At 44.9% G+C, this 27759-nt stretch overlaps 1 protein-coding gene across 2 annotated transcripts in view; it reads left to right on the forward strand.

Annotated features, from left to right (window-relative positions):
* Window positions 1–27759, forward strand: part of ADAMTSL1 (ADAMTS like 1) — a 394101-nt gene that overhangs the window by 147761 nt on the left and 218581 nt on the right. The window contains exons 6-8 of one of the 2 annotated variants that reach the window (XM_075559969.1): window positions 13591–13662; window positions 17335–17492; window positions 27125–27236. In XM_075559969.1, coding sequence (XP_075416084.1) covers window positions 13591–13662; window positions 17335–17492; window positions 27125–27236 — 342 coding nt within the window. Of the gene's footprint in view, window positions 1–13587; window positions 13663–17334; window positions 17493–27124; window positions 27237–27759 lie in introns of both variants that reach the window. The other variant, XM_075559968.1, reaches the window with a different exon arrangement.

Raw genomic sequence — 27759 nt, forward strand, 5'->3', positions numbered from 1 at the left:
TGGATCAGAACTCACCGCACATGCTTTTAGAATTGACGTTGGACGATGATTGGGTGAAGCTTTCGAGTGGCCCTTAGTCCTGATCTCTGCATCACAGCAATGAAACCATGCTTACTGGCTAGACGTGGGGGCTGGGAACTGTACGTGGTCGCCCCTTTAATCCTCATAACAAGCTCGTGCGCAAGGCGCTAATAATGCCTATATGAAAGGTGAGAACACTGAGGTTTAGCTCGATAAAAGGACCTCCGAGTAGATGGCTATAAAGTACTACAGCCAGGATATGAGCCCCAACTCTGATTCCAGACCAAGCAACTTATCCATCTCGCCGCACACAGTCCTGCAGTGTCTGCAATGGTCCATCCATGAAGCAGGAAGACGAACCAAGGCCAAGGCCTCAGATTTCTACTAGATAGGGTTCTGCTGCAGTAGATGTGTAGGTCCTCAAGATACCCACGTCAACATTGGAGTCACACATGAATCCAGCTCATTTTTTTTAAACTCACTGTCCTCCGTCACAGTCACTGTCGGAGGTGCCCCAGCACATATAGATAGAAACAAGACAACCTCGTGTGCAAGGTTGGTCTGTGGGTTAGGTGTCGGGCTGTTAGTACAAGGTTGGCAGTTCAAACCCACCAGCTGCTCCAGGGGAGAAAGGTGAAGCTGCCTGCTCCCATCAAAATGAACAGTCCTGGAACCCCTAGATAGGATTGCTAATAGGGTTGGAATTGACTCAGTGGCAGTGGGTTTGGGGGTGTACTCAATGAATCCCTGGGCAGTGTAAAAGGTTAAAGCCCTGACTAACCAAAATGTTGGCAGTACCTTCGAAGAGAAGCTCGGTGATCTAAACGGTCTTAAAAATCCTGTGGTGCATGGTTCTAACTGCAGCCCACTGGGCAAGGCGGGGCAGTGGGGAGGGGTGTCACCTCACCGTGAGTTGGAGTCGATTCGACAGCAACTGGTTTGGTGGTTTGTTTGTTTAGGGTTTTTTGGTGGTGGTCGTGGTGGTATTTTTTTGTACCCAAGGACATACATTCTTTGAATTATTTTGGCCTTATTTGGCAGGTTGTCTCCAGATTTTGCCACTGTCCAGAATTCTCCTACAGATCTTTGATTGTCTCCTTCCACATGCACCCCCTGGGCGGGGGTGAGAGTGCATGTCTTCCCTGCTTGTGTTTTATTTCCTCTCTACTTGTTGATGAGCTGGAGGGAAAGAGTTGACATGGCTGGCTTGTGGCTTTAAATGAACTTGTAGGTGGAGAAGAAAGACAGACGCAGCTGTCCTGCTGTGCATTAAAGAGAAGGATTCTGGGGAGCGGGGCGGGGAAAAAACAACTTGCCAAAGGAAGAGTCTCAAGGGATGCAGGGGAGGCAGGAAGAAAGAAGCAAACTTTTTAAACACATAAAAAATTGGAGGTGCCATCTTGGGGGACTCTCCATAGTCTGACTCCTCTGGAGGCAGTGAAAAATGTGATTCTACACCCCCATCCCCATAAAAAAAAAGACTTTGGCAGAAGGAATGGGAGATGAGGTAAGTTAGACATTGCTAGAGTACATTCAGGTGAGATATTTCTGTGGCCATGTGTGTTGGTAGCTTCGTCTGTAAGATGAAAAATTATAGGAGTTAGAAGTTGGAAACCAGAGCTGGATAAAGGCGTACATCTCTGTAATCATGGGTAGCTATTGGGGGGGGGGGTACTCTTTTTTAAACAAGATAAAGATTTATGGTCACCATTGTTGTGAGCAAAAACAAAGGAGAAGGAATGTGACTTCTACACTCAAAGACAAGGAAGACTTTGATGACTCCACGGAGGCCAGGGGTGGGGAATTCGGAGGATTCGGAGGATTTAACAAAAAATTAATTAAAATAAAAGTTGCTGCATAGGGAGGGAACAAATCCTCCTGAGTCCTTTATCTGAGGGTCTATGTTGGTCTGCGTGGCTAAAACAAGAGGTGACTGGTGTCTTCAGCAATATATGTTTCAAACAAACAACAGAGAGAGAGAGAGAGAATCCAGCTCCACATCCTCCCTAAGCACATCCATACATTCCCTGCCCCAATCATTCTCAAAGCATTTGCTCTCCACTTAAGCCCTTTGCATCAGGTCCTCTTTTTTTTTCCTCCCTCCCTCATGTGCCCTTGGTAATTTATACATTGTTATTTTGTCATATCTTGCCCTATCCGGAGTCTCCCTTCTCCCCCTTCTCTGCCATCCATCTCCCAGGGAGGAGGTCACATGTGGATCCTTGTAATCAGTTCCCCCTTTCCAACCCACTCACCCTCCACTCTCCCAGCCTCACCCCTCACACCCCTGCTCCTGAAGGTATCATCCACCCTGGATTCCCTGTGCCTCCAGCCCTCATATGTACCAGTGTACAAACCACCTGGTGGGAGTGGGGTGGGGTCCCTGCATCACTGGAATGTGGGTAGAGACCCTCTGAAGAACAAATGATGGCAAAGGGAACACTGGGGGTCACATCCACATCTGCAAATGAATCCCTCAACCAAGAGTGCGCCACTCAAGGTTGACAAGGGGTCAGTTACATAGTATAAAAGTAGGTGGCTCTACAGCATGACAAAGTGGCCCCGATGCAGTTACCTTGCGGTGATGAAGCCCAGTTCAAACACAATGATTTCCATCACGGAAGCCCGGTCTACGAATTCCCCTCCCCACTCTATCGCAGAAACGAGCCAAACTGCCTCTCTTCTGCCTTCTTCCCCTAAGGAGCTCCGTCCACCCTGTCTTTGCAGACTAGGAAGAGCCCCCTTGGCAGGGGCTCAGAGGCTCCTCCACTGAGCCCAGTGTTCTCACCAGGTGAGCCCTTCTGGGCCATTACAGGCCTAGGGGGAGGCTGGCCAGGTCCCTCCCACATATTCTGCCAAAAGGGACCATCAGCCTGAGCCACCTGCTTGCTTAGAATGCTTAGCAGTCAGATCCCCCACATTGAACTCATTTTCCTTCTGAGCTGTGCTCCAAGTTTGGGGGAGGTTTTTTTTCTTCTTCTTTCATTTATGCCGGCAAGTCTCTGGAGAACAAAGGAAACCCAGGAAAGTGGAGACAAGACTGATGCAAAGTAGGATCAGGAAAAAGAGGAGGGGGAAGAGGAACTGATTCAGTGGTTGCCACTGGCTGGTGAACTTTAGTTCTCCCCTGGGCCCCTCTGCCAAGGGCAAAGGCTACCCCTGATAGTACCGCGAAGTTCTATTTTCCTGGGTCACTTTCTCTTGATATCCCCGAGACAAAAAGACAAAAGAATCAAACTTTGATACTATTCGCTAGCTTTTGAATCTTGAAGCATAAAGGTTGTTTTTCTTGACTTGTATCCTGTTACATATGAGGGGCCTTCAAAATGCTTGTAGAAAAACAGACTGAAAAGATAGCAGAATTTCTCCACTGAGCGTTTCAAACCCCCTCACATTTTCCAAACATATTCCTATTATCTCACTCTCTGCCATCAAGGCAGTGCCTAATCATAGTGAGCCTACAGGGCAGGGTAGAGCTGCCCGGTGCGTTCCCGAGACTGTGACTCTTTATGGGAGTAGGAAGCCTGTCTTTCTCCCTTGCAGGCACTGGTTCTTCCTCTCTGACCTTTCAGTTAGCAGCCAAGGGCATAACCACCCGGCCACCAGGGCTGTTTATCATTTGTTTGCTATCTCCAGCTTTGTGTACACACACACACACACACACACACACACACACACACACGGGGGGAAAAAAGCTCCATTGGGTGGAGCTTTCGTAGTACACTAGCAACACAAGCTGATTAGTGCACCCAGCAGGATCCCTGGGAAGGTTCTCTCTGGTCACAGTGAATTTTTTATAGAAGCACCTTCAAGCGCTTTCACTCGAACGTCATTTTTGGTGATGGCTGATTTAAGAGAACAGCATGCAGCTGTTCGATTTTATTTCCTGCTCGGGGAAAATGCTGCAGAAACTGTTGTGATACTGAACACAGCTTACAAGGACAGCACTATGGGAAAAACTCAAGTGTACGAGTGGTTTTCTCATGTCAAAAAAGGTAAAATGTCAATTGATGACAAACCTCATTCTGGACATCCATCAACTTTCCAAATGGACAAAACTGTTGACAAAATTCATGCACTTGTGTTTGAAGACCGTCAAAAGATCATTGAAGAGATGGGGAGTTATCTGGACTATCGTGGAGTTTGGTTCCGCAAATTTTGATGGAAGATTTGGGAATGAGAAGGGGGGCTGCGAACTTTGTGTCTCGGGTTCTGACTGACCGGGGAAAAGAGCATCTACTGCCATTGTGCTTGGCGAGAACAGCTCCAAAGTGACCCAGACTTTTTTTCTAAGGCCATCACTGGTGATGAGACATGGTGCTATTCTTAAGATCCCCAAACCAAACATCAATCAAGTCAGTGGAAGATGCCATCATCACCGCACCCAAAATAGGCTCGTCAAGTGAAATCAAAGATCAAGATCATGCTCATGGTTTTTTTGTTTGTTTGTTTTGTGTATTTAGAGTTAGCTCCACCGGATCAGAATATTAATCAAGCTTTCTATTTAGAGGTTCTGAAAAGATTATGAAACTGTGTGCAACCGAAAAGACCAGATTTGTGGCAGGCAGGGGACTGGTTTTGACACCATGACAATGCACCTGCTCGTGCAGCCTTCTCAGGGTGCCAGTTTGGGGCAAAAACAAAACAAAAAAACAGGATGCCTCTCTTGCTCCATGCACCCGACTCACCTGACCTCACTCCATGCGACTTCTTTTTGTTTCCACGGATGAAAAGGGACAAGAAAGGACAGTGATTTGAAGAGGTGAAGAAAAAACCGTGGGAGGTGCTATCAGCCATCAAAACGGATCAGTTTGAAATTGCTTCCAAGAATGGCATCGCAGATTAGACAAGTGTATTAAGCTTAATAGAGAGTACTTTGAAGGTGATAAGGTGGTTTTGTAATAAAAAAATTAATACATAGTTTTGAAAAATATTCTGTTTGGGGGAGGGTACCCCCTCAAATGTATCTCTGTGCTTTGCAAGCACCAGGGTAGTCTAATGCGTGCGCTCTCACTTCACATACATAGCAAGGACCCCATAACTAATTTATGTCAAGAGAAAATTATGTTCCTAAAACTGAAGGCTATGTTTCTAAGATTATGCCCATACCGGTTTATAATGGCAACAAGTAAGCAAATATTCCTTGACTACCAATCTGGCTAGAGGACTTTGAAGTAAAGCATGCTTACAGGAAAGCATATGTCTGTATATTCTAGAATAAAATACAAAACACGTGTGGATTTCTTAAAGCATAAAACTTTTCAAAAATGTCCACTTTGCACCTGGCTGCTTCAGGCGATCTGCACACCCCTCTGAAGAATATATATTTATTCATTCACTAGCAAATATTTAGTGGGAACCTGTTAAATACCCAGGCACTGTTCCAGGTGCTGGGGACCCAGCAATGAGGGAAACAGACAAACATTCGTTTTCTCTTGGGGCTCACATACCAATGTGAGAGACATGCAGATAAACAGATAAAACAGCGAAATGAAATATGTTGTGCGACACATGCTGACAGGAGCCACGAAGAGAAATTGAGCAGGAAAGGGGATGGGCATGAATCTACGAGTCAAGAACGTTGGAAGGAAGGTGACACGTTTAATAGGCTGCTCCTGAAAGGAGCCCTGCCCTGGTAGTGGCTTGCTGTACACAGTGGGCTGCTAACCACAAGGGCAGCAGTTCAAAACCACCAGCTACTCTGCAAAAGAGAGATGAGGCTTTCTGCTCCTGCCATGATTCACAGCCTTGGAAACCCAAAGGGGCAAGCCTCCTCTACACTGTTGTTGGAATCAACCCGGTGGCAGCGAGAGGGAGAATAACAGAACTCACTGGAAAGGTCACATGTGAGCAGAGTTGAAGGACACAGCAGCCATGCAAAGGCCAGGAGAAGGGAATCCCAGAGGAAAGCAAGGGCAAAGGACATGACATTTCTGGACAAACAAAGCAGCCAATGTGGCTGACATGAACTCAGTACTTTTTTTCCCCAAAATCTTTTTACTGGGAGCTTATAGAATGCTTATCCCAATCCATACATCCATCCATTGTGTGTTAAGCACATTTGTACATTTATTGCCTCATCATTCTCAAAACATTTGCTTTCCACCTGAGCCCTTGGAATCAGTTTTTCATTGTGTCCCCACTACCCCCTCCCTCATAAACCCTTCCTAATTTATAAAGTATTTTTTTATCATATTTTACACTGCCCGACAGCTCCCTTCACCCACTTTACTGTTGTCCATCCGCTGGGGAGGAGGTTATATGTAGATGCTTGTAATTGGTTCCCCCTTTCTACCTCACCTTCCGTCCACCCTCCCGTTATTGCCACTCTCACAACTGGTCCTGAGGGGTTCTTCTGTCCTGGATTCCTGTGTTTCCAGTTCCTTTCTGAACCAGTGTACCTCCTCTGGTCTGGGCAGGTTTGTAAGGTAGAATTGGGATCATATCGGGGGAGTAGAAGGGGAGCATTTAAGAACTAGAGGAAAGTTGTGTGTTTCATCGATGTTACACTGCACCCTGAGTGACTCATCTCCCTGCTGCCCCTCTGCAAAGGGATGTCCAGTTGCCTACAGATGGGTCTTGAGTCCCCACCCCACACTCACCCTTATTCACAATGATAAGATTTTTTGTTCTTTGGTGCCTGATACCTGATCCCTTTGACACCTCATGATCATACAGGCTGGTGTGCTTCTTCCATGTGGGCTTTGTTGCTTCTGAGCTAGATGGCCACTTGTCTACCTTCAAGCCTTTAAGACCCTAGACACTATATCTCTCAGTAGCTGGGCATAATTAGCTTTCTTTATATTATTTTTTTTTTTGCTTATGCACCCATTTGTCTTCAGCGATCGTGTCGGGAAGGTGGGTATCATGGAATGTTCGTTCAATCGAGAAAAGTGTTCTTGTATTGAAGGAGTACTTGAGTAAAGACCCAATGTCCATCTGCTACCTTAATACTACACCTATAAATATGTGCACATAGATCTATTTCCCCATCATCATATATAAATATATTTACATATGTACATGCCTGTATTTAGGCCTCTATAATTGCCCTTTGCCTCCTAGTTCTTTCCTCTATTTCCTTTCACTTTCCTCTTGTCCCACTACCATGCTCAGCCTTCATTTGGGTTTCAGTAATTCCTCTCAGTTACAGTGCCCTTGATCCCTCCCTACCACGCCTCCCACACCCTCCTTGCCACTGATTTTGAATCACTCATTGTTCCCTGGTCCCTGGGGTGGTTAACACCTCTTCCCTTCCCCCACCTCCCTCTCTCCCATGTCCCTGGGAACCATCAATCCCGTTGTTTTCTTCTCCCCATTGTTTATCCAGCCTACCTTATCTAGAAGGACCGGAAGATAATATGCACATAAAAACACAACAGTGTCACACAAAGTCACACCGAAAAACAAAGCGACAACAGCAACAACAGAAAAAAAAGCCAGTACATGTACAGGCCAGAGAAGATGAAGAAGGCGGGGATATTGTAAGAACTCTGACTTTTGGTTTCCCTGAGATGAGAAGACTTTGGGGCAATGCCCAAAGGAATGTTCTGATTTAATTGAGTTTTAAAGTGCCATTCTATAGCTGAACTCACTCCCATTGAGTCAAGGCAGACTCACCATGACTCCCTGTGGGTTCCCGAGACCACAACTGTTATTGGGGCAGGAAGCCCAGTCTTTCTCCCTCGGAACGGAGCTGCTGGTGGTTTGAACTGCATGTTGAGAATTGACTGGAGGGGCCAAGTGCTATGACTCTCACAGTAAGTCAAGCTAGGGATGATGATGACTTGGACTTGGGTGACAGCAGTGGAGGTGATGAGGAGTCATCTGATTCAGGGTGCTCTGCACCCTACCCATTTCTCTGGATCTAAGACACCATCGATAGAAAGATGTGCCATTCTCTTAGATACCCTATTTATAAAAGGGCTGCTATTCAAACTCAGAAAATTGGACACAATGTTTGGATATTTATTTATTAGAAGTATCTTATTTCTGATGACACATGGCTAATTTCTAGAATTATAGTAGGTTTTCCTATGTTGAGCACGCATTTGGCAAAATTGCAAATCTCATGTATGTATAAGTTCAAGTTTTTTGGTAGGTTCTTTGGGATTTTTAAAATATAACCTATCGTGTTGTTTACTGCATCAGCTTCACTTTTCATACTTCTTATTCTATTTTCTGCCTTTAGAGCATTGACTTAGATGCACAGGACAAAGCTGAAGTCTCCGTGCTGGGCTCCTAACTCAGCTTTGAAATCACGGAGCGGTAGTCCACTTTGGGGCTCAAACCGAAGAAGAATTGTGAAGATGGTGTAGGACCGGACAGTCTTTGTTCTGTGGCACAGATGGTCGCTAATACTCTGAACCAACTCAGTGACACCTAGCAAGGCCACCACGTAACTTCTGACAGCCACTTTCAGAACCACTCATAAGCACTTCTAGTGACTCATCTCCATGCAAGCATTTGGTTCCTAGGGGCTGTATTTGGAATTTCCTTCTAAGCTGTGAATACCTATTTTGCAAGTTCAGTATTATCATTTTCTGGGGCTTTTGGGGTTTTGTTTTCATGTAACACCTGTGGGAGTAAACTTTGTCATGTTTGCTGCCTGGATGAAAAAGAGTAAGACATCATTGATTGTAAGGTGCATTCTACTTTTGTATCTGTTAACATGTGAAAAGTCGTTTCTCTGAGAAGTCATGAGGTTAGGTATTTTTCCTCTAGTCCCAATAATACTTTCTAACTGGCTAGATGTGAAGATGACATCAAGGGTTGTGCCAGGGCTTTGAGCCTAAGCTTCTAGAAGGGTCACGTTCCCAAGTGAAAGAGGGATCTTGTTTGGCTGGTTTGCTAGGTGTCCTGTGCTCTGCAATGACTGATAAGCCCTAAATGTAATCAAATAGCAAGTGTGAAGAGCCCAATTGCTCTTCTTCTCTGTGTGCTTATTGAATATATTTTGTGAATAATAAATTATCATAAGAATATAACATATACCAAGGGCTTCAAAGAGGTTTTGGGAAAGCGAAATGAAGAGATTCTGGAATTTTTCCAGAATCTTTTTTAAGCCCTTTATACAACTAAACCTCCCAATATGTTTCATATTTAGCCAGCTGTATTCATGGCACTTCCATTAAAAAATTAAATGTCCAATCCTAGGTTTATAAAAGGGAAGATTTTATATCAGCAAGTCTAAAAATATTTTTAAAACTCCAAGATCCAGAAAAAGTAAGCCTAACTTTTCAAAAACATTATCATCCTCACATTTCTTTGATAAAGAAATGAGTCACCCAGAAAATCCACTTATGCCAAGCAAATACTAATAATAATAATGTTCTATATAAGAAGAACATTAATAAAATATAGATAGTGCGCATTTTAAGGAGATCATCTGGGTACAATTCTACAGCATCATTTTCTTAAAAAAGAGTATTTGCAACTCAGATCAGGGAAATGCCGGATTTCATGATTCCCATGGGAATCTTGTTTATGTTGCTAAGAGAGACGGAGTTATCTGATCTGTGACGCAGATCTATTAGAATTAGTGATTAATAACCAAGAAATATATCCAGGACAGTGACATCATGATTCAGTCAACAAAGCCAGAAGAGAGTGGGGTGGGTTCGCAGTCATAGAACAGGGTGTGCTTGTGGGAAAGGGCACCCAGAGGCATGGGTGAAACAGCGGGAGAGGAGACTGTCACCTGCTTGCCAGCCATAATGATTGAATCCATCGCCGAGAGGGCATGGGTTAAAATGGATTGCTCCGGTGTCCTGAGAGGCCCTCCGTGCCTTACTCGGCCATCATGGCACAGTGATAGATGGCAAATTGAAGAAGCACTGAGAGTGGATTCCGCAATAAGACACCTAGCGATACCTAGCTAACTCAAAGAATGGATTTTTGTCAACATGCAGAAAAGTAGATCTAAGTTTTTGGTCTATTTTGTCTATTATAATTTTACCGGCACCATTTTGACGCATGTCCAAGGTATATCAGATGACATCAGTAATCCATCATAAAAATATACCTGGAGTCAACAAACATGTTGGGGTGGAGCGAATTACACAGAGTGAACTGGTGTTTGGTGTACAGCTCCTAAGGGGCTAGCATGCCGGAGCCACCTGGCGGGGCTGGTGCTTCCGTGGTCCTCTTAGTCCTTAGCCTGGAGGCCAGCGCCAGGCCAGGCTCCCACAGTATGTGTGTAGGAAAGTCAAGCGTTTATCCATGGCCTGCCAGGGACCCATGGTCCTTGTTCAAAATGATGGGAGAATAGTCCACGTCTCTTCCTACCTTCATGCTCTGTGTTAAGAATTGCTCCAGTCGTTCTCATTCTCCTTGCCCCTCTCTCATTCTACATCTCCTAAACAGCATCAGCTGTGTGTAAGACGACAGATTCTTTCATCTGTAAAATAGAGAACCTGCCCGTTACGTTGCTCCCCGTGCTATATTTAACCCCCAGCATCGCTTCCTGTAAAACTAGGAGTTGTGATGGGAACCGTTTTCTCTGATGATGCAAGGACATAGGGGCTTCGCAAGCCATCCTGTTCTGGCTTGGTTTGTGCACTCCACCATCTTGCCCTTGTCAGGATTACGGCATCAACCAAAGCCAAGTTCATTGCCACGGAGTTGATTCCAACTCACAGTCACTCTGTAGGACAGAGTTGGACTGCTCCTGTGGGCTCCCGAGACTTTAAATCTTTACAGGTGCAGACAGCCTCCTCTTTCTCCCACTGAGCGGTTGGTGGTTTTGAACAGCTGGCCTCCACCCTCAGCTAGAGGGACTGCTGGGTGTGGGGGGTGAGGCAATCCTCAACAGAACAGGAGGGAGGCAGAGGGTCAGAGGCCCTCCGCCAGGGAGAACAGAAAGCTTCCCTGTGACTTGCACTTTATCTGACCTGTGGGGAAAACAAGATCTATTTCTAGAAACTCCATTGTCTCCACCCCCCCTGTGTTTCTTTTGTAAGCTTAATCATTCATTCTTTTCTCTGCGCCAGGCATTTAAAGTACTGTGAGCCCAGCCCTAACATTTCTTTGTGCCTTTTCTCTATTCCCTTTAGATACTTGGTTCCGAAAGGGCACAGATTCTCTGATATTCCACCTCTGTTTTCTTCTTCAACAACATGAGACACTATCATAGCAGCTACCTGGCTGTTGTGTCAGTAGACTCTGAGGGGACTTCAGAAATCCATGGAAAAATAAGAATGAAAGGATAATGGAGTTTCTCCACAAAGCTGCCTCCTAAAGACAGCTGGATAAATGTAACTTCATCTAGGAAGGAATTGGGAGCATAGGATTCCCCTTTCTAATTTGACAGGTATTGTGCCTGGGGGCTGGGAGTGTTTTAAAAAAAACTACTAAAATAAACTGTCTCTCAGCCCTGGTCCTGATGAGGAGGTTTGGAATTAAAGGAAGACAATTATATTTACAAAAGACCTATTGGGCTATAGGTTATCCATTTATGTATTTCTATTTTTAGTGATAGCATCAGATTAAGTATTGTCCTTGTTTTAAAAACAAATCTGAGAAGTTCCTAAATTTTGAGATTGTGTAACTTAACGACAGGCTAGGAGCCTGGTGGCTGAGGGGTTCTGCGTTGGGTTTCTAAACGCAGGGTCAATAGTTCAAAACCAGCAGGAAAAAGGAAAACACGCGGGAGGCTTTCTACTCCGGTAAAAGTTACAGTCTCAGAAACTCACTTCCACCCTGTTCGCCAGGTTCACTATGAATCGGAATGGACTCATTCAGATAGCAGGGAGTGTGGGGATTTTTTTTTTTAATCACAGGAAGAAGATGCTGTTTCAAAAGAATTGAATAACAGTTTTATTTTCTTTAAAATCGTCCAGGGACCAAATAATAATGTATTTGAGAGGAAAGGTGTACGTGAGCAAGAATTCTCACACCGAGTCTGAGCAGGCTGAGGAGGTTAAGTGCGTCGGCCTTTTCCTTGTCTTCTGGGGGGCTCTCCTTTCCATGGGACTTTGGACTAGTTGTTATATTTCTCAGTCTTAATTTATTGGCTACTTAAGAGGGATAAAATCATCCTCTCTTTCTAATTCTCAAGGTTTGGATGGAGAATTAAATGGTGCACCAACTGATTTAATTTGGGTTTAGGTGAAACTCTGAAATTTAAGATTGTTTGTCAGACCATGAATCATCACAAATGAAGTTCTACAAAAGAACCGTATCATTGTGAAGGACGGGGAGTGCAGATTGGGGACCCAAAGCCCATCTGTAGGCAACTGGACATCTCCTTACAGAAGGGTCATGGGGAGGAGACGAGCCAGTCAGTGTGCAGTATAGCAATGATGAAACATACAACTTTCCTCTAGTTCTTAAATGCTCCCCCCCCCCCCCACTATCATGATCCCAATTCTGCCTTACAAATCTGGTTAGACCAGAGGATGGACACTGGTACAGCTAGGATGTGGAAACACGGGGAATCCAGGACAGATGATCCCTTCAGGACCAGTGGTGAGAGTGGTGAAACCGGAGGTTGGAGGAAAGGTAGGGTAGAAAGGAAGAACTGATTACAAGGATCTACATATAACCTTCTCCCTGGGGTACAGACAACAGAAAAATGGATGAAGGGAGACATTGGAGAGTGTAAGATATGACAAAAATAGTAATTTATAAATTATCAAGTGTTCATGAATGAGGGGGCGGGGAGTAAGGGGGGAAAAGGAAGCTGATGCCAGGGGCTCAAGTAGAAAGCAAATGTTTTGAGAATGATGATGCCAGTACAAAAGTGCTTGACACAATGGATGGATGCATGGATTGTGATGAGAGTTGTGCAAGCCCCCAATAAAATGATTTTAAAAACAACAACAAATGGAGTTCTAAATAATGAGGATCCTGATGCGCTGGGGAGCATGGGGCACGCCCGTTTGGGGTTGGTTTTGGTTTTGAATGTGGGTTTGGAGTGTCCTGCAGAGAAATGTAGGATGGAAAGTGTTGTGCTTGCCTGTGACCTGTATCTCAGCCAAATTCCTTCTGTGCCACAAAGAAAAGGGATGTGAGAAAGGTTAGTAACCTTCATGGAGTCTTACTATGGGGAGAGTACGGAGTAGGTTGTATGCAGAATATCAAAGAACCGGGAGGCATGCTTGTCTACTTTGAGAGCCTGAAAGAACAAAAACAAATCTGTGGGTCCTCCTTTTCGCTCTCCTGTTCACCCATGATGATGCCTGCCAGCAAAGAGCCCAGATTGTGAGATTACTAATTCACCCTCTGCACCTTAGAAGTTCTTTTTCTTTCCTAATGTAATACATTTGCCCTATTCCAGAGAAATTTGGCAATATAAGACCAGTTTTTGAAATGGAAATTGACAAATCCATGTTTCAATAATTCAAACGGAAAACAAGTTGGTATTTTTTTTTTGAAAGTACAACTCTCCAATGAATTTAACTACTGACCAACTCTTTTGGCATGTCTTATTTTGAGGAAAGTGGAACATTTTTATTTCCAAATGTTGACTTCCACCTTTCGAATACTTTAAAAAAGAAAAGCAATTGTATGCGTGTTTGTTTCACATGATGTGCTTTTAAGGATGCGCCTTTTTTTCCTCTCTAGTAGATGACACTGTGGTGGCCGTCCCCTATGGAAGTAGACATGTCCGGCTTGTTTTGAAAGGACCTGATCACTTATGTAAGTAGATCCAGTTGTTTCCCCCGAGGACTGGAACTCTTGCTCATCATTATTTATGTCTTGTCCCGCAGGAGGTGAAAACACAGGATTTCTTACTCTATCATACTGTGGTCTTCTGAGCACTAATGTCTAACTTTCAACCGCCTAATAAAATGACAGAGACCTCTGTGATCGTTCTCTCTACAGATATCCTGGAAAAATAGGGAAGAGATGCTCTCAGGAGGCTCTCAGGCGAAGCGCATGCTAGGGCTTCTGTAGGTGTTATTGCTCATTCTCTCTCTCCTTGGCCTCCAATCAAGCACAGCAACTTTCTCATCTCTTCTCTCCATTTTCCCTTCTTTCCAGCCTCCCTCTCCTGCATTCCTTCTCTTTTTCTTCCTTCTCTTCGGTCCTATTACTTCACCAACTCAGGGGAACCTGGACACACCAAGTAGTTATAAAATGGTGCCATTTGAAGAAAACCACTATCGTATATTTACATGATCCATGTATGACAGACAATGCGGGAGGCCTGATCGCTTACAGCAGTGGTTCTCAACCTTCCTAATGCTGTGACTCTTTCATGCAGTTCCTCATGTTGTCGTGACCCCCAACCATAAAATTATTTTCATTGCTACTTCATCATTGTCCGTTTGCTACTGCTATGAATCGGACGACCCCTGTGAAAGGATCTTTCGACCCCCCAAAGGGGTCACGACCCACAAGTTGAGAACCACTGGCTGAAAGAAAGCTGTTGGGATGAAAGAGTACCACGGCTTCACCAGAGCGTGTGTGCTTTCGTGTAAGACTTGAGACCATCAGGTGTGCCAAGCTATCAAGGCACAGTGACAGCGTTTGTTCTTATTGTTTAGTGTTCTCTGGATGTAGACTTCTATGTTACAAGCAGAAAACTATAGGCTATAAACCTGGAAGGAGGTGGGAGAGGTGATGTTAGCATTTTCTTTGAGTTCAGTTTCACCAAGAGTCTTCACCTCACTTGGTCCTGGGACTTCTCTCATCGCCTCCAAAGTGATGGGTTCAATGTTGCTTCAAGGCCCTGGGAGAGTCCTGGTTTGGGTTGGTTGGTTGGTTTCCTGTCTTCCCACACACACGCCTGGGAAGCCCATTTGAGTAGCGAACTTTATCTTTTGGCACTGGGCATGTGAATAAAATCATGTTCTGAAGACAAGCACAGGGAAGACAGAGCGCAGCCTGGACAAGCTAATTTTAGATAGACGAGAACTAAAAGCAGCGCATGGCAGAGGGAGGGCGGGAGGGGTCATGGGAATGAAGGGAAGGTACAGTTAAAGCAAAGTCGGCAGAGGCTGATAAGTCGCCTTCTATGGCTTCTCCTTCTTTCTAGTCCCCAGCAAGCCTATGAAATATAGTAGTCACACGCCAAAGGCTGATGTGTGCGCATGCATGCTTGCCAGTCCATGATTCACGTGTTCCTTGGAGAATGGGACGGATCTAACTGCTGACGCACGGCCCGACTCACACACAGTGTTTGTCTGCGCAGCGATAAGCTAAACTAAAGTTTCCGGGCCAGGGTCATCACCATGGGGGGACTGACCACTCACTCGCTGCGGAAAGAAAACCCCAAAGGCAGAGCACTGAGGGGAAATGTCATTTTTCTCAATGACGACATGAGTCACTCAGCTCTCCTCATTGTGGGAATCACAAGGAAACTGAGAAATTGAACTGGTTTGTTTAATTGTCCAAGGATGGTAAACCTGCAAGCGGCATTCAAAACGAATACAAAGCAATCGTGTCTGCTTGCTTTCTTAGAACAACTGTGCTGTTGATGGCATCTGCGCAGCCACAGATTTGTGTGTATGTCCTCGTTCTTGGAATAGGACTCAGCAAAATGACGATGGGGGTAAATGCCGCTGTTTCTCCTCCATTTCTTCTGTCTTTCCTGCCCAGAAGCGAGTCTACTAGAAGGCCAACTTTCACTTTGAGAGTCAAACTCAGCATGAGTAGGCAGTTGGGTCCTGCACCCACTCATGTTTAATGAGAGAGACCTTGAGAAGGACAACTGGTAGAGTAGAGATAGAATTGAGCCAGATGCTAAGGCCTCGGCCCTTAGAATCTTCCAGACCTAAGTTAACCTATGTCCTGGAAGGCAGGAGGGTCTTGGTGAATGGGGGCTAGGAGGAGACCCAGCATTGCTGCTTTGGTCTGATACGATGACTTCTTCCCTCCATGACGCCCTTTGCTGGTCCTTATGATCTTTGGCATCAGGAGTGGGGAACCATTTTTTTGGTCCAGATCTCTTTGGATCTTTATATCAACATTCATGTGCTATAGTGGTCAAACATTTCATGAGCTCACCCCTACTGGGGTGACTGAGCCTGCTTCTCTTTCATGAGGATGTGAGGCCAGTTGGTCTTGGTGACTTCCTGGGCCTTGCGTGGCCCTTGGGGACAGGGGAGTGGTGCAAGACCTATTCTGAGGGGAGCTATTCTGATGAAGCTGGAGTAGGAAACTCAGAGGTCCATCCAGGTGCCCCATCTACCTTCTGAAGACCCACCAGTAGTCAGACCATCTATCCATCTGGATATCAAAATAAAAACAAACAAACAAACAAACTCTCTACATTAAGTCGATGCTAACTCATAGTGACCCTCCCGGACAGGGTAAAACTGGCCCTTTGAGTTCCTGAGACGGGAGCTCATGATAAGAATAGAAAGTCCTGTCTTTCTCCTGAAGAACAGCTGGTAGTTTTGAACTGCTGACCTTGCAGTTAGCAGCCCAGTGTGTGACCACTATGCCTCCAGGGCTCCTATTGCCTTGAGATAGGGGCAGTTATTCTAAATCGCTCCCCTGTCACCTGAGAGCTCAGCACAATTTCCTCTGAAACCCACATCACAATTACCATCTTGCCCAGCGTGTTTGGATTTCCTACAATAAAAGATGCTTCATCAGGTTCGTCATTGGTCAAATTCAGGTTTTAAGGCACCAATTATCAAGAAGTTTTTCCTTCTATCTTAAATACATGGAGCGCATCCTATATGAGTACAATACTGAATTAAGTTTTTCAAAAAGGATTAAAACCGAAAGAAAGGACTAAGAGGATTTGTTTCAGGCTGAAAGAGAGTGCTGTCTCTAAGCCTCAGTAGCGTCTTTATGTAAACATTAGTACGCGTGTAGGAGGCATGATCAAGCATGTACATGTACAGAGCTGAATGAAGTGTTAAAAAGGTATTAAGAGGAAAAGGAGAGCCTAAGAGAATGGGGCTGTCTTTATATATCTAGAGCTTCTTTATTTTGATCAATAGCATACATGCAGTAACCAAAGGCAGGCAGGGCCTAAGGGAACTCAGATGCGCACACCGGACCTCCTGGGCCACAACGCACTTTGGAGGATATTCTCAGCAGAGGTCCATAATGTCTAAAATCAACACGATGTGTGCGAGCCCTGGCCGAGCCAAAGGAATGGTGTTCTCGGAAAGCATGGTACCCAAAGGTTTGACAGGGAGCCTTGTTAATTTAATTTTATTTTCTCATTTATAGCTTAACCTTCTATGTGATCCAGAGGTACCTATACATTTTGTTGATCTCTGAATTTCAGTTGTGTTAGTCATTTAAACAATGATGCCTCCCGACTTGGTTGCATGGAATGTGCTGCATGTGGTCTGTGTTCGTTCTGGGAACACCTTTTCTTTCCACTTCTTGTGTTTGCTTGTGTAGATCTGGAAACCAAAACCCTGCAGGGGGTCAAAGGTGAAAGCAGTCTCAGCGCCACAGGCACCTTTTTGGTGGACAATTCTAGTGTGGACTTCCAGAAATTTCCCGACAAAGAGATATTGAGAATGGCTGGACCCCTCACAGCAGACTTTATTGTCAAGGTGAGCCCACTTGGGTACTGTACTTTTGATCCAAATTGGTGTTATTTATAATCTCTTGATAAGAGAGCTGCCTTCGATCTTGACAGAGGTTTGGAAAGCCTGTTCTCCCGGAAAGGGTTTCATTCGCGGGTGTGGAGCTAGCTACAGGCTGGACTTTACATGAGTATCTGATATTTTAATGTCTAAGGAAATGTACATGTTACTTAATAAAAAGACTACTCAAAAGCCAACATATTACTCGCTGGCAGATACAAAGTATTTATAAAGCTTGGTGGGATGTAGTTACTGGCTCGTATCGAGTGTCCTCAGTACAAGAGAAAACAAGTCTGACGAGCTGTAGACTTGGTCAGGGCATGATGCTTCCATTGTACGCTCTGTTTTCTGTTGTCCTGGCAGAAGGAAGACATTGTTACCTTCCATCAGAGCTTCCTTATTCTTCTCGGTAATAGAAAACATCTTGCTGGAAGCAACATACATATTCTATAGGAAAAATGCACACACTAGGAGAGCATTTAGAAATCACAATAAAGTAAAACATTTTCCCCTCCTCCGGTAGGTCAGAAGGACCTGAAGGATTTCAGCTGTAAAGCTGTAAAACTCGTCATGGGTCCAGGACTCCATAAATTTTTTCATCGTGGGATCTAGAGCCAAAGGACATTTGATTTAAGCTAATGCTTGATGACCCCGTGGCAGCTGGAAGCAAGAATGCCTATAGGAAAATATAATAGGCAGTGAGGTTAGATGCAAAGAGTGTTCCAGAGTCCTGTCCTCTGTCTTCCTCGGCATGCTGGTTCTTTTTAATCCGGCCCAGATGCCAGCCACATGCACGTTGTGAGAACAAGACGCTTAAAGCCAGCAGAGATCGCTCACAGTAACAACGATGCTGTGGCTGGTGTGGTAATTGCACTTAGGCAAGTCAAGTAAAGAGTTGAGGTTGCCTTTGTTTCTCCAAGCTCTTAGAGGCCAGCGGACCATTTATACTGTAGTCATTTCCCTAGCGGCCTTGCAAGAGTTAATACCCCTCCCAGGGTGCCTAACATACTGAAAACACACATTTTGACTTAGGAATATTATTCATGTTGGAATAGTTCATAGCAATGTCAAAGATATTTCATAGATCCAGCTGCCATCTGCACATCACCACGGGCATGTCCCATAGGCACAACGAGCCCAGTGTATCCAACATTGAATTTGTGAAGCTCTCCAAAACCTACTTTCTTGTCCATATTTCTTGGCTCATAGAAAAATGCACTATCAAAATGGCCCTTCACACACCTCCGATTCACACTCATTTTCCCCTATTTTGATGCTCTTAGGCAGATATTATGTCAGCTATCACATGAATAAAGGTCTGTTATGGCAAATATTATAGCACATAAAATTTTGCAAAAGGCCCCGGTGGCATAATGGTTAATGGAGTGGGCTGCTAACCACAAGGTAAGCAGTTCAAAACCACCAGCCCCTCCTCCTTGGGTAAGAACTAAGGCTTTCTATTCTGTAAAGAGTTACAGTCTCAGAAACCCAGAGGGACAGTTCTATGTGATACACGTATATTCATATACAATAAAGTACCTGGGAGACAGAGTTATAGAGTCTCCTGAACACAGAATCTCCTGTGAGATTGGGTTGATGAGCTTCAGTTCCTATGGGGGAAACTCAGTCAACTGGCATGATGTCGTTCATAAAGATAGTGTCCATGATGCTAGCTCAGTGAGTAGGGTCTGGTGCCTGAGGCGTTTTCAAGGGGCCGTCTCAAATGGTCTTTTCCTGTCTGGAGCGAAGGAACATGAAGGGAAAGTACAGACTCTGAGGTGAAATTAGTCTCCATGTCTAACAGGCCCCGCGGACCATGGCCGCCTCTAGCCTGCAGCTGACCTAAGTCGTACCTGGCTACCACTGTCTACCATTCTGACCAAAGACTCCTGGGAAATTCCCTAAGAGAATGGGAGAACAATGTAGAACAAAAATAGAGTTCCTGAAAGGCTAGCCTGACTGCAGTAACAAGGCCTAGAGGACCCCTGACACTATCGCCATACAATCCCCTTTGAACTTGGGACTGAGGTCACACCGGAGGTCTTCTTTCAGCAAAAGAAATTAGGTTGGTTTATAAAAGAGGCAATATAAACTGTGAGGCATGTGCTCCCTTAAACAGGTATGCCATCCAGTGGTCCCCGTTTCCCCGAAAGTAACGATGAAGCAATAAGTCAGGACAGAGAAGCTAGAGGAAGGGAAACGAATGGAAATAAAGAGGATGCTGACACATTGTGAAATTGCAATCAATTACACAGAATAATATGGACCCGAAGTGTTAAGTGGAAGCTAATTTACTGTGTAAACTCTCGCCTCACTGAAGCACAAGAAAATATTCCACTAAAAATCATTTCTACCCCTTTTCCAGTTCGACTTCTCTTCTCCCGAGATGTTCTCTTTCCGTGTTCTTGGCGCCACTGTCTTTGTTTAAAGCTTCATATTTCTGCACCTTAATTCATCACAGTGAACTCTGGCTTTGGTTTCTGGCCCCTGATCCATTGTCAGAATGGGTCTTCTCAAATCACAACTTCCCTCTTGATCTTGCATACCCCCTTACCTCCACTTTGTTTGTTTTGACTAAAATACAAATTTGTTAACATAAAAAATTGCCATCTGTTGACACTGGTTCCTGGATAGTGTTCTGAAATCCCCTTTCCTGGCCATCTTTAAAACGGGACTAAGTTTTTATCCTATTTGTTAAAAGAGTATTCATCCCAAAAATTCAGACTTAATATATTGGCTGTAGCGACATTTTTGGCAATGGCAATGTAGTGTGTAGTAGAGAACTAGGCATTCTGGGATTTGTTATATTACCCTGCGTACTACTGTGTGACATTGTATTGGATTGTATTGCTTCACTTTCCTGAGCCTGGTCAATGCTCTGTAAAATGGTAATAACCCCTCTCTCATACAATAGTTGTAAAAGATCCTATGAGCCGACGTGACGAGAAATTCATGGACCCACATTGCTTACTTTGCATGTCTCTGAAATGGTGTAGCCCCAGTCAGACTAGTCTTAACACTCCATCTGCAAATTGGCAGAAAGCGGCTTCTTAGAAGAAGATCAGAGAATGATTATTTTAAAACCTGTGTTCCTAAGAAAGGCATTCGGGTAGCATAGTAGGTTACGCATCGGGCTGCTAACCACAAGGCTCTAGGTTCAAAACCACCAGCTGCTGTGTGGGAGAAATATCCCATTAAGATATGAAGTCTCAGAAACCCAGAGCTCTCCGGCCTGAGAGTTCTCTCCTCTGTCCTGCAGAGTCGCTAAGAGCTGTACCTGAGTGTATAGCAGTGAGAGGGTTTGATACCTAGGAAACAACTTGATCTTGCTCCAGCTCTTAAGAAAGTTCAGGAGGCACAATGGTTAAGTGCTTGCTTGCAAGCAGAATGGTCAGCAGTTCAGACACACTCAACAACTCCAGGAGAAAGCACTGGCGACCTGCCCCATAAAGATGACAGCCTAAAAAACCGAACCCGATGTCAACGTTTCACTCATCACATGTGTTGCTACACGTCAACAACTCACAGGCACCTGATGACCCAACGCTAGTGAGACAAACGCATGTAAGAGCAGTCTGGCTGCGGCATTTGTCAGCACGCTGGTCATTAGGAGTGACTGGGCTATTGAGTGAATGACTGCCTGGCTTGGTATCCCCTTCCCCCGTATCACACCACGTGCACCTCCTCGGTAGCGGCAGCCCCAATAAAAGAGTGAGCTTCACACATAGAAGAGGATCAGTCTCAGTTCTACTAACACCCAAACCAGCTGCCAGTTTGTCAATCCCGACTCATGTGAATCCCTGAAGAACCTTGTACATAATTTGTCACCAAAAAAACGTTTCTTATCCTAATAGATAATAACAGGAGAAACCCTGGAGGAAAATTTTATCCATGAAGCTGGGGGAGCTGAGCTCAATGAGCACATTTATGGGAAGTCCATGTGCATCGCCCTTGAAGAAGGTGCTCTGCCCTGTGCTTGATGGCTGAGACAGCTACACTATTCAATATGGCATCCGCCCTCTCCTGAGTGACAGTGCCGTTTGGCAGATCAGACCCGGGCCAGACATTTTTGAACCAGCAGTGTGTTGCACTACGCAACTGATGCCGAAAGAAACTGAGCAGGGGGTATGCCATAGAGACTCGCTAGGGGCCAATGAGATTAGTAAAACCTTTGTGAAACTTGGGCAACTTACAAATCTTGCAGTAATTGATTTTCTCCAGTGCAGGCTGAGCTTGGCAAATGGTGAATTCCAGGTTGGTTTCAGCCTGCCACCCAGCATGTTTCTAGTTCACTCCCCATGCCAGTCAATCACTGCTCCACAAATGAGAAGTCATTGTCTGCAGCCAAACATTCTTGGAAGGAAAAGCTTCCATCAGCTTTAGGGCAGGGGGGTGGAGAGTGGAGAGAAATAGAAATAGGAAGCGCAGACAGTGATTCCTTACTACTCAACTTCCAAAGATGGCAAGCTTCTCCCCGGCCACCACCCAATGAACAAGCCTCTGTTTGTTACTAGGTTCCAGCAGGTCTAACTGAGCTAAACCGACATTTAGCATTTCTTACTGGCTTTCCGTCACAGATTGTTCTGCCAACTGCACCACAGAAGTTCAGACAGAGTCAAATAACAGAGTCCTCGCTTTTCTTCCCCTAGTGGCATGGCGGCTATGCATTGGACTGCAATCTGCAAGGTCTGCAGTTCAAAACCACCGGCTGCTCTTTAGGAGAAAGAGCTTTCTACTCTCGTAACAGTTAGTCTCAGAAACAACCAGGAGCAGTCCTTCCGTGTCCTATGGTGTCACTATGATTGGCCATCAATTCGTTGGCAGTGAGTTGAGCCCCTTTCTTCCACCTCTGAGAGTGGTAGAACCCCTTCCCTGTCCTGGCCCCACCTGGCTGTCATTGGCCATTCGGGTTCTTCCCCTCAGCACTGGAGACTCAGGTCTGCTCTCCCCCTCAGCATCTCCTTCCTGATGTATACTTGTGCTAGTCTGGGTACTTTAGAGAAACAAGTCCACAGAAACTCATGTATAAGAGAAAGTTCTATATAAAAGTTAAGTGTGCATCAAGAAAACATCCCAACCCAGTGCTGTCCAAGCCCACAAGTCCAACATTAACCCATATGTCCAACACCAATCCACAAAGTCCTCCTTCATCTCACAAAACACACACAATGACACCGACTGCAGGAGGAAAGCTGAATCAGTGAGCGTGTAAGCATCTTGGCGCTGGCAGGGGTCTCCACATGGCTGCTCCAGCACCCAGGGCTGCATCGGGGTAGGTACATGCGGCTTCTCCTCAGGGGTGTCTTGCAGGCAGTGAGCCTGTCAGTTGAAGCGGGGTATTGGCTAAGGCAGCTGCACCCTGGTCCGACCATCAGAAAGCAAGAGACCCGAGAACTAGAAAGGTGAGGCTCACCGAGCCATTTATGCCTCCGCCCTTCAGTTAATCACACATGTGTTTATCGGCCAGGTTGGCACAATAAACTAACTACCTCAATACTGTATACCTTCTGCATTCCATCCCTGATGTCCAACAGAGTATTCTCAGAGAGGCATCTGTGACCTATCATTGTAGTCAAGGAGGGGGAAGCTTGAGGCGCAACCACTTTCTCATGGAGACCTAAGCCAGGGGCCTATGGGCAAGTGCAGCTTCTTCCGGTATTGAGGTGTGGCATGCTCAGAGGACTGGAGCCTCAGTGATAGGTCTGAGAGCAACACTGATGCTGACAAGTTATCATTCATTTTTATTGCACACTCCCAGGCCGTGTGGTGAGTTCCAGGTTGGGCTGCTCACCGCACGGTCAGCAGTTCGAAAGCACCACCACCACTGCACCACCACCACCCCACCACCCCCGTGGGGAGAAGATGAGATGTTCTGCTCTTGGAACCTGGACAGCTTTGGAGACCCACGGGGACCACTCTACCCTGTCTTACGGGGTCGCTCGCCATTGCGATGGACTTGCAACAAGTTTGAGGATACTCCCTGATTTTAGCATTTCCAACTTACCAAATGAGCAGATATTTGCTTGGCTGTGTTTAATTCTAGTAATAGCTGGTGTTTTTACAAGCCCTTTCTACTATATCCTCCTGCTCAAGATGCAGCAACGGAATGTGAAAAATAGGGAAAGGAAGTAACTGTGGGTGAGGGTTTGTTTGTTCATGAAACTTCTGTTTTCCATGAAGTTGGTGAAAATAAGTACGAATGACGTCAAGAAAACTAGTAGGTGTACACAAAAAGCAAGACAACCATTCTAAAAAATCATCACAAAGAGTAGCTTGCAATTCGAGAAGTACTTACGAGGATCATGGCCAGTGCATGGCTCCCTTGTTAGCTCATTCACCCCTTCATTTATTCAGTAACTGCTTGAATGTGTCACGAATTGAACTTTGTCTCTGAAAAATGTGGGAATTGGCTAGACTGTGAATCCCAGTATCACGCGATTGTTCTCCGTTTCATGGTCTGATGTAATTATCCTCCGGTTTGTGATGTGTTATAAATCTTAACCTCTGCTAATTCAAAATCCTAATGACCCTATGATATAAAAGAGGAACAGCAAAATTATATGGACAGAGATAAGCATCCCTCTTGATTGATTTTTATCAAAAATACATTGCTCATTTACAGTCTGTTTCCAAATGGAAGTCTGTCAGAAATCAAATCACACACAATGTTTTTAAGTCGATTCTGCCTCATAGGAGAGTGTGGAACTGCCCCCCAGAGGATTTCCAAAGATGTGACCTTTTAGAATCAGACTTCCACATCTTTCTCCCGGAGAGCAATTGGTGGATATGAACCTCTGACCTTTCAGTTAGCTGCCGAGCACTTTAACCACCATGCCACTGGGGATCCTAATGCAATTTGCAGCCTCGATAGCTATGATCATTATGCATCATTTGCACGAACCTCATTAAGAACAATATTCTTTTTAAGTTACTTTGTGTGTTTTGGTCTTTTTTTTTCTTTCATCAGCAGGTGTTTACAAAACTTCTCTCTTACTAACAAAGCATCCTATCATTCTTTCCTCCCACCTAGGACATGTTATTCTTATTCTTAATTTCCAACAAACTGAGAAAAGGACTTGCCACATTTTTTTGCCTTATTCGCCAGACCTGAAGATGAGGCAGATTATGAACAGACATTCCAGAACCAGGCTTTCAGAATGTACTCTTATCTCCTCCTGACTTTGACACGGAGAATCTCTGCCTCTCCTTCCCACTTCCCCAGGACCTTATCCCAGAGAGGACCCCTGTAGACCCTGCCATCTCGAGCTCTTTCTTCTCCTGTTTTCATGGAGTTCATTCCAATGAAAGGAGATCTGGTGGCATAATGACTACTCGGTGGGCTGTGATCCACATGCCACCAGCAGCTCTACCGAAGAAAAATGGGGCTTTCTACTCCTGTAAAACAGTTGCAGTTTTGGAAACCCAGAGAGGTCACTGTGAGTCTGTATCAAGCCAATGGCGATGAGTTTGGGATTTGTTGTTGCTGTTGCCCCAATGAAAGCCCTCTTACATTTCGGAGCAAGATAACCGCGCATCCCAGGAAAGCGATAGGCTGAGGGCTAAAAAGTTTCCCAGCGAATGTGATTACTATAGCATCCCTAAGCAAGCAATTAGGTGTATTGTATTGACGCACAGGTGGAGAAATAGGTGTCAGTAGGAATAGGCCCCGTTTTGTGAAAGACTGTATTGTTTTAAGGTAGAAAATTTATACCTCCACATGTTCTAATTAGAAAGGACTGAGATCCTACGCTAGCATGGCATTGTTCACTCTTCTCCCTTCCTTTTTTCTTCTCTTGTCCAGCTCTCCTGGACTGTCTAAGGAGCATTCCCATCTTCTCATCCAAACTTCAAATGCTGACCTTGGGTGATTGTTAGGTGCCAGCAAGTCGATTTTTGACCCCATGTGAAACAGTAGAACTCTCCAATAGTGTTTTCTTGGCTCTCATGGTTCCCAGAACCAATCAACATTGCTTTCCCCAATAGAGCTGCTGAGTGGGTTTGAACTGCCAATCTTCTGCTTCCCACTTAACCTTTGCACCATCAGGGCACCTTGACCTAGGATTTCTACCAAGAACAAATAACCCATTGCCACCGAGTCAATTCCAACTCCCCCTATAGGACAGAGAAGAACCGCTCCTTTGGGTTTCTGAGATTGAGGCTTTCTGCTTCTGTCAAAATTTCCATTTTCCTCCTGAAGAGAGACTGGTGGGTTTGAACCACCCACATTGTGAGTATCAGCCACAATCACAATTGACTTGGGATCTATTGGCCCTGTTTCTGTAATGATCCCATTTTCTCTCTGCATCTTCAGTGTTTACACTGCTTCTTAAATGCAGTAGCATCCAAAGTGTTTGATCTGATGGTGAAACTCAGTAGCAGAAAAGTAAGGTGTGTTAGTCTGGGTAGACTAGATAAACAAATTCACAGACACACATGTGTATAAGAGACAGCTTTATATAAAGGGTAATTGTACATTAAGAAAGTATCCCAACCCAGCCCAGCCCAAGCCCATAAGTCTGATATTAGACCATATGTCTGATACCAATCTATAAATTCCTCTTCAGACTCATGAAACACATGCAATGATGCCAAATGCAGGACCATCACAGGCCAGTTAATAATAGAAAGTCTTTGGATCCAGTGGTGTTGTAAGCATCCCAGCGCTGGCAGGGGTCTCTATGTGGCTTCTCTGGCTTCAGAGGTCTGGTTGCATCAGGGTAGGTCCATGTGACTTCTCCAGCTCAGGGAACTAGGGTAGTTCCATGTGTATTGTCAGCTGCAATGTCTCCCAGGAGTGAGCAGAGAGGGGGCAGGGGGAGGTGATGGCATCCCCCATCTCCAAGGAGGAAAAGTACAGAAGTTCCAGAATTCTCAGGAGAAGGCTAGGCCCACACAGAGGCCTCATTGGCTATGACCTGATTGACAGGCTAGACTCCACCCCACTCTTAATCCTATCAAGTCCCAAATTGCCACCAGATTATGTAACTACCACATAAGGCTATCTATTAAAAAAAGAAGAAGAAAAAGAAGTCAAATCCATCAACTTACCCTAAATAAGCGCAATTTTACACGAAAATAAATTTCTTATGTTAGTGTTTTTCAGGTGGTAATTTTGCACACTAAAATATATGAATGAGTAAATCACTAGGAATTCCCATGTATGCTTCTAAGTGGGAGAACTGCTTCGTTCTTTTTTCGCTTAACCAAATGTTGTATCTTTCATTTCCTGCAATGTATGACATGTATGATTTTTTTAACGGCTGATTTCTAAAACTTCACTGAAAAATCCCCACAACTTTATCTGTCATCTTTGCGATGGTGGGAATAGAGAAGAAAATGGGAATAGGTCACTTGGAATAAAATTCTACTGGAATTAAAAATTGAGACATGGCTCTCTCTTGCTCTACAGCAACAGGAGAGAGATGGGGTAGCCATAGTGATGGTATGCAAGGACCACTTTCTGGTTAAATTGCCACATCTCTTCTGATACAGTTAACATCCCCAGCTATAAGCTATCCCACCTGGTTCAAAATTTCAAGGGACCCAGAGGGCACCCCATGGTCACCCTACTTCCTCCCCTTTCCTCTTGTCTCCTGCAGATCCGTAACTCGGGGCCCGCAGACAGTACGGTCCAGTTCATCTTCTACCAGCCTATCATCCATCGATGGAGGGAGACGGATTTCTTTCCTTGCTCAGCCACCTGTGGAGGAGGTACTGGTATTTGCTGATCCCATTAACTCTTGGTTTCTGTAAGGAAAAATGTAGCTATTGAAGTGTTCGATAACATTGTCATGGGAGATGTTCATTGCTGTCCTTTCTTCTCCATGAGGTCAAGTCCTGAGACCCTCATGTCAGGCAGAAACCTCTGTCCACATGCCCCATGAGTGGAGCCTCTTCTGTCTACAGAATTCCATTAGACCAAACAACCTGTACTCCTTCCCTTACCTCCATAGAAGTGTCATAGCTGAGCAAGAGTTTGAGGTGATTCCATGTACTTGGAAAGTAGCTAATTATCTGATTGAAGTGAGTTCATGTATTCAAGAGCCCGCAGTTACAATGTCGTCAGAGGAAAGGTTTTATTTTGGTGGGGGAAAGGGAGTTGTGTCATAGAGCATTCATGCATTAAAAGGACTGACATTTGCCTTAATTTTTTTTTTAACTGAAGTGCTTCTCTCTAGAAAAGGCATGTCCCATCATGCCTGCTGCGTCGGCAACATTCTGTGTTACTAGCTAA

Source organism: Tenrec ecaudatus, chromosome 10 (genome assembly GCF_050624435.1).
Source record: "Tenrec ecaudatus isolate mTenEca1 chromosome 10, mTenEca1.hap1, whole genome shotgun sequence".
In the NCBI taxonomy this organism is placed as follows: Eukaryota; Metazoa; Chordata; class Mammalia; order Afrosoricida; family Tenrecidae; genus Tenrec; species Tenrec ecaudatus.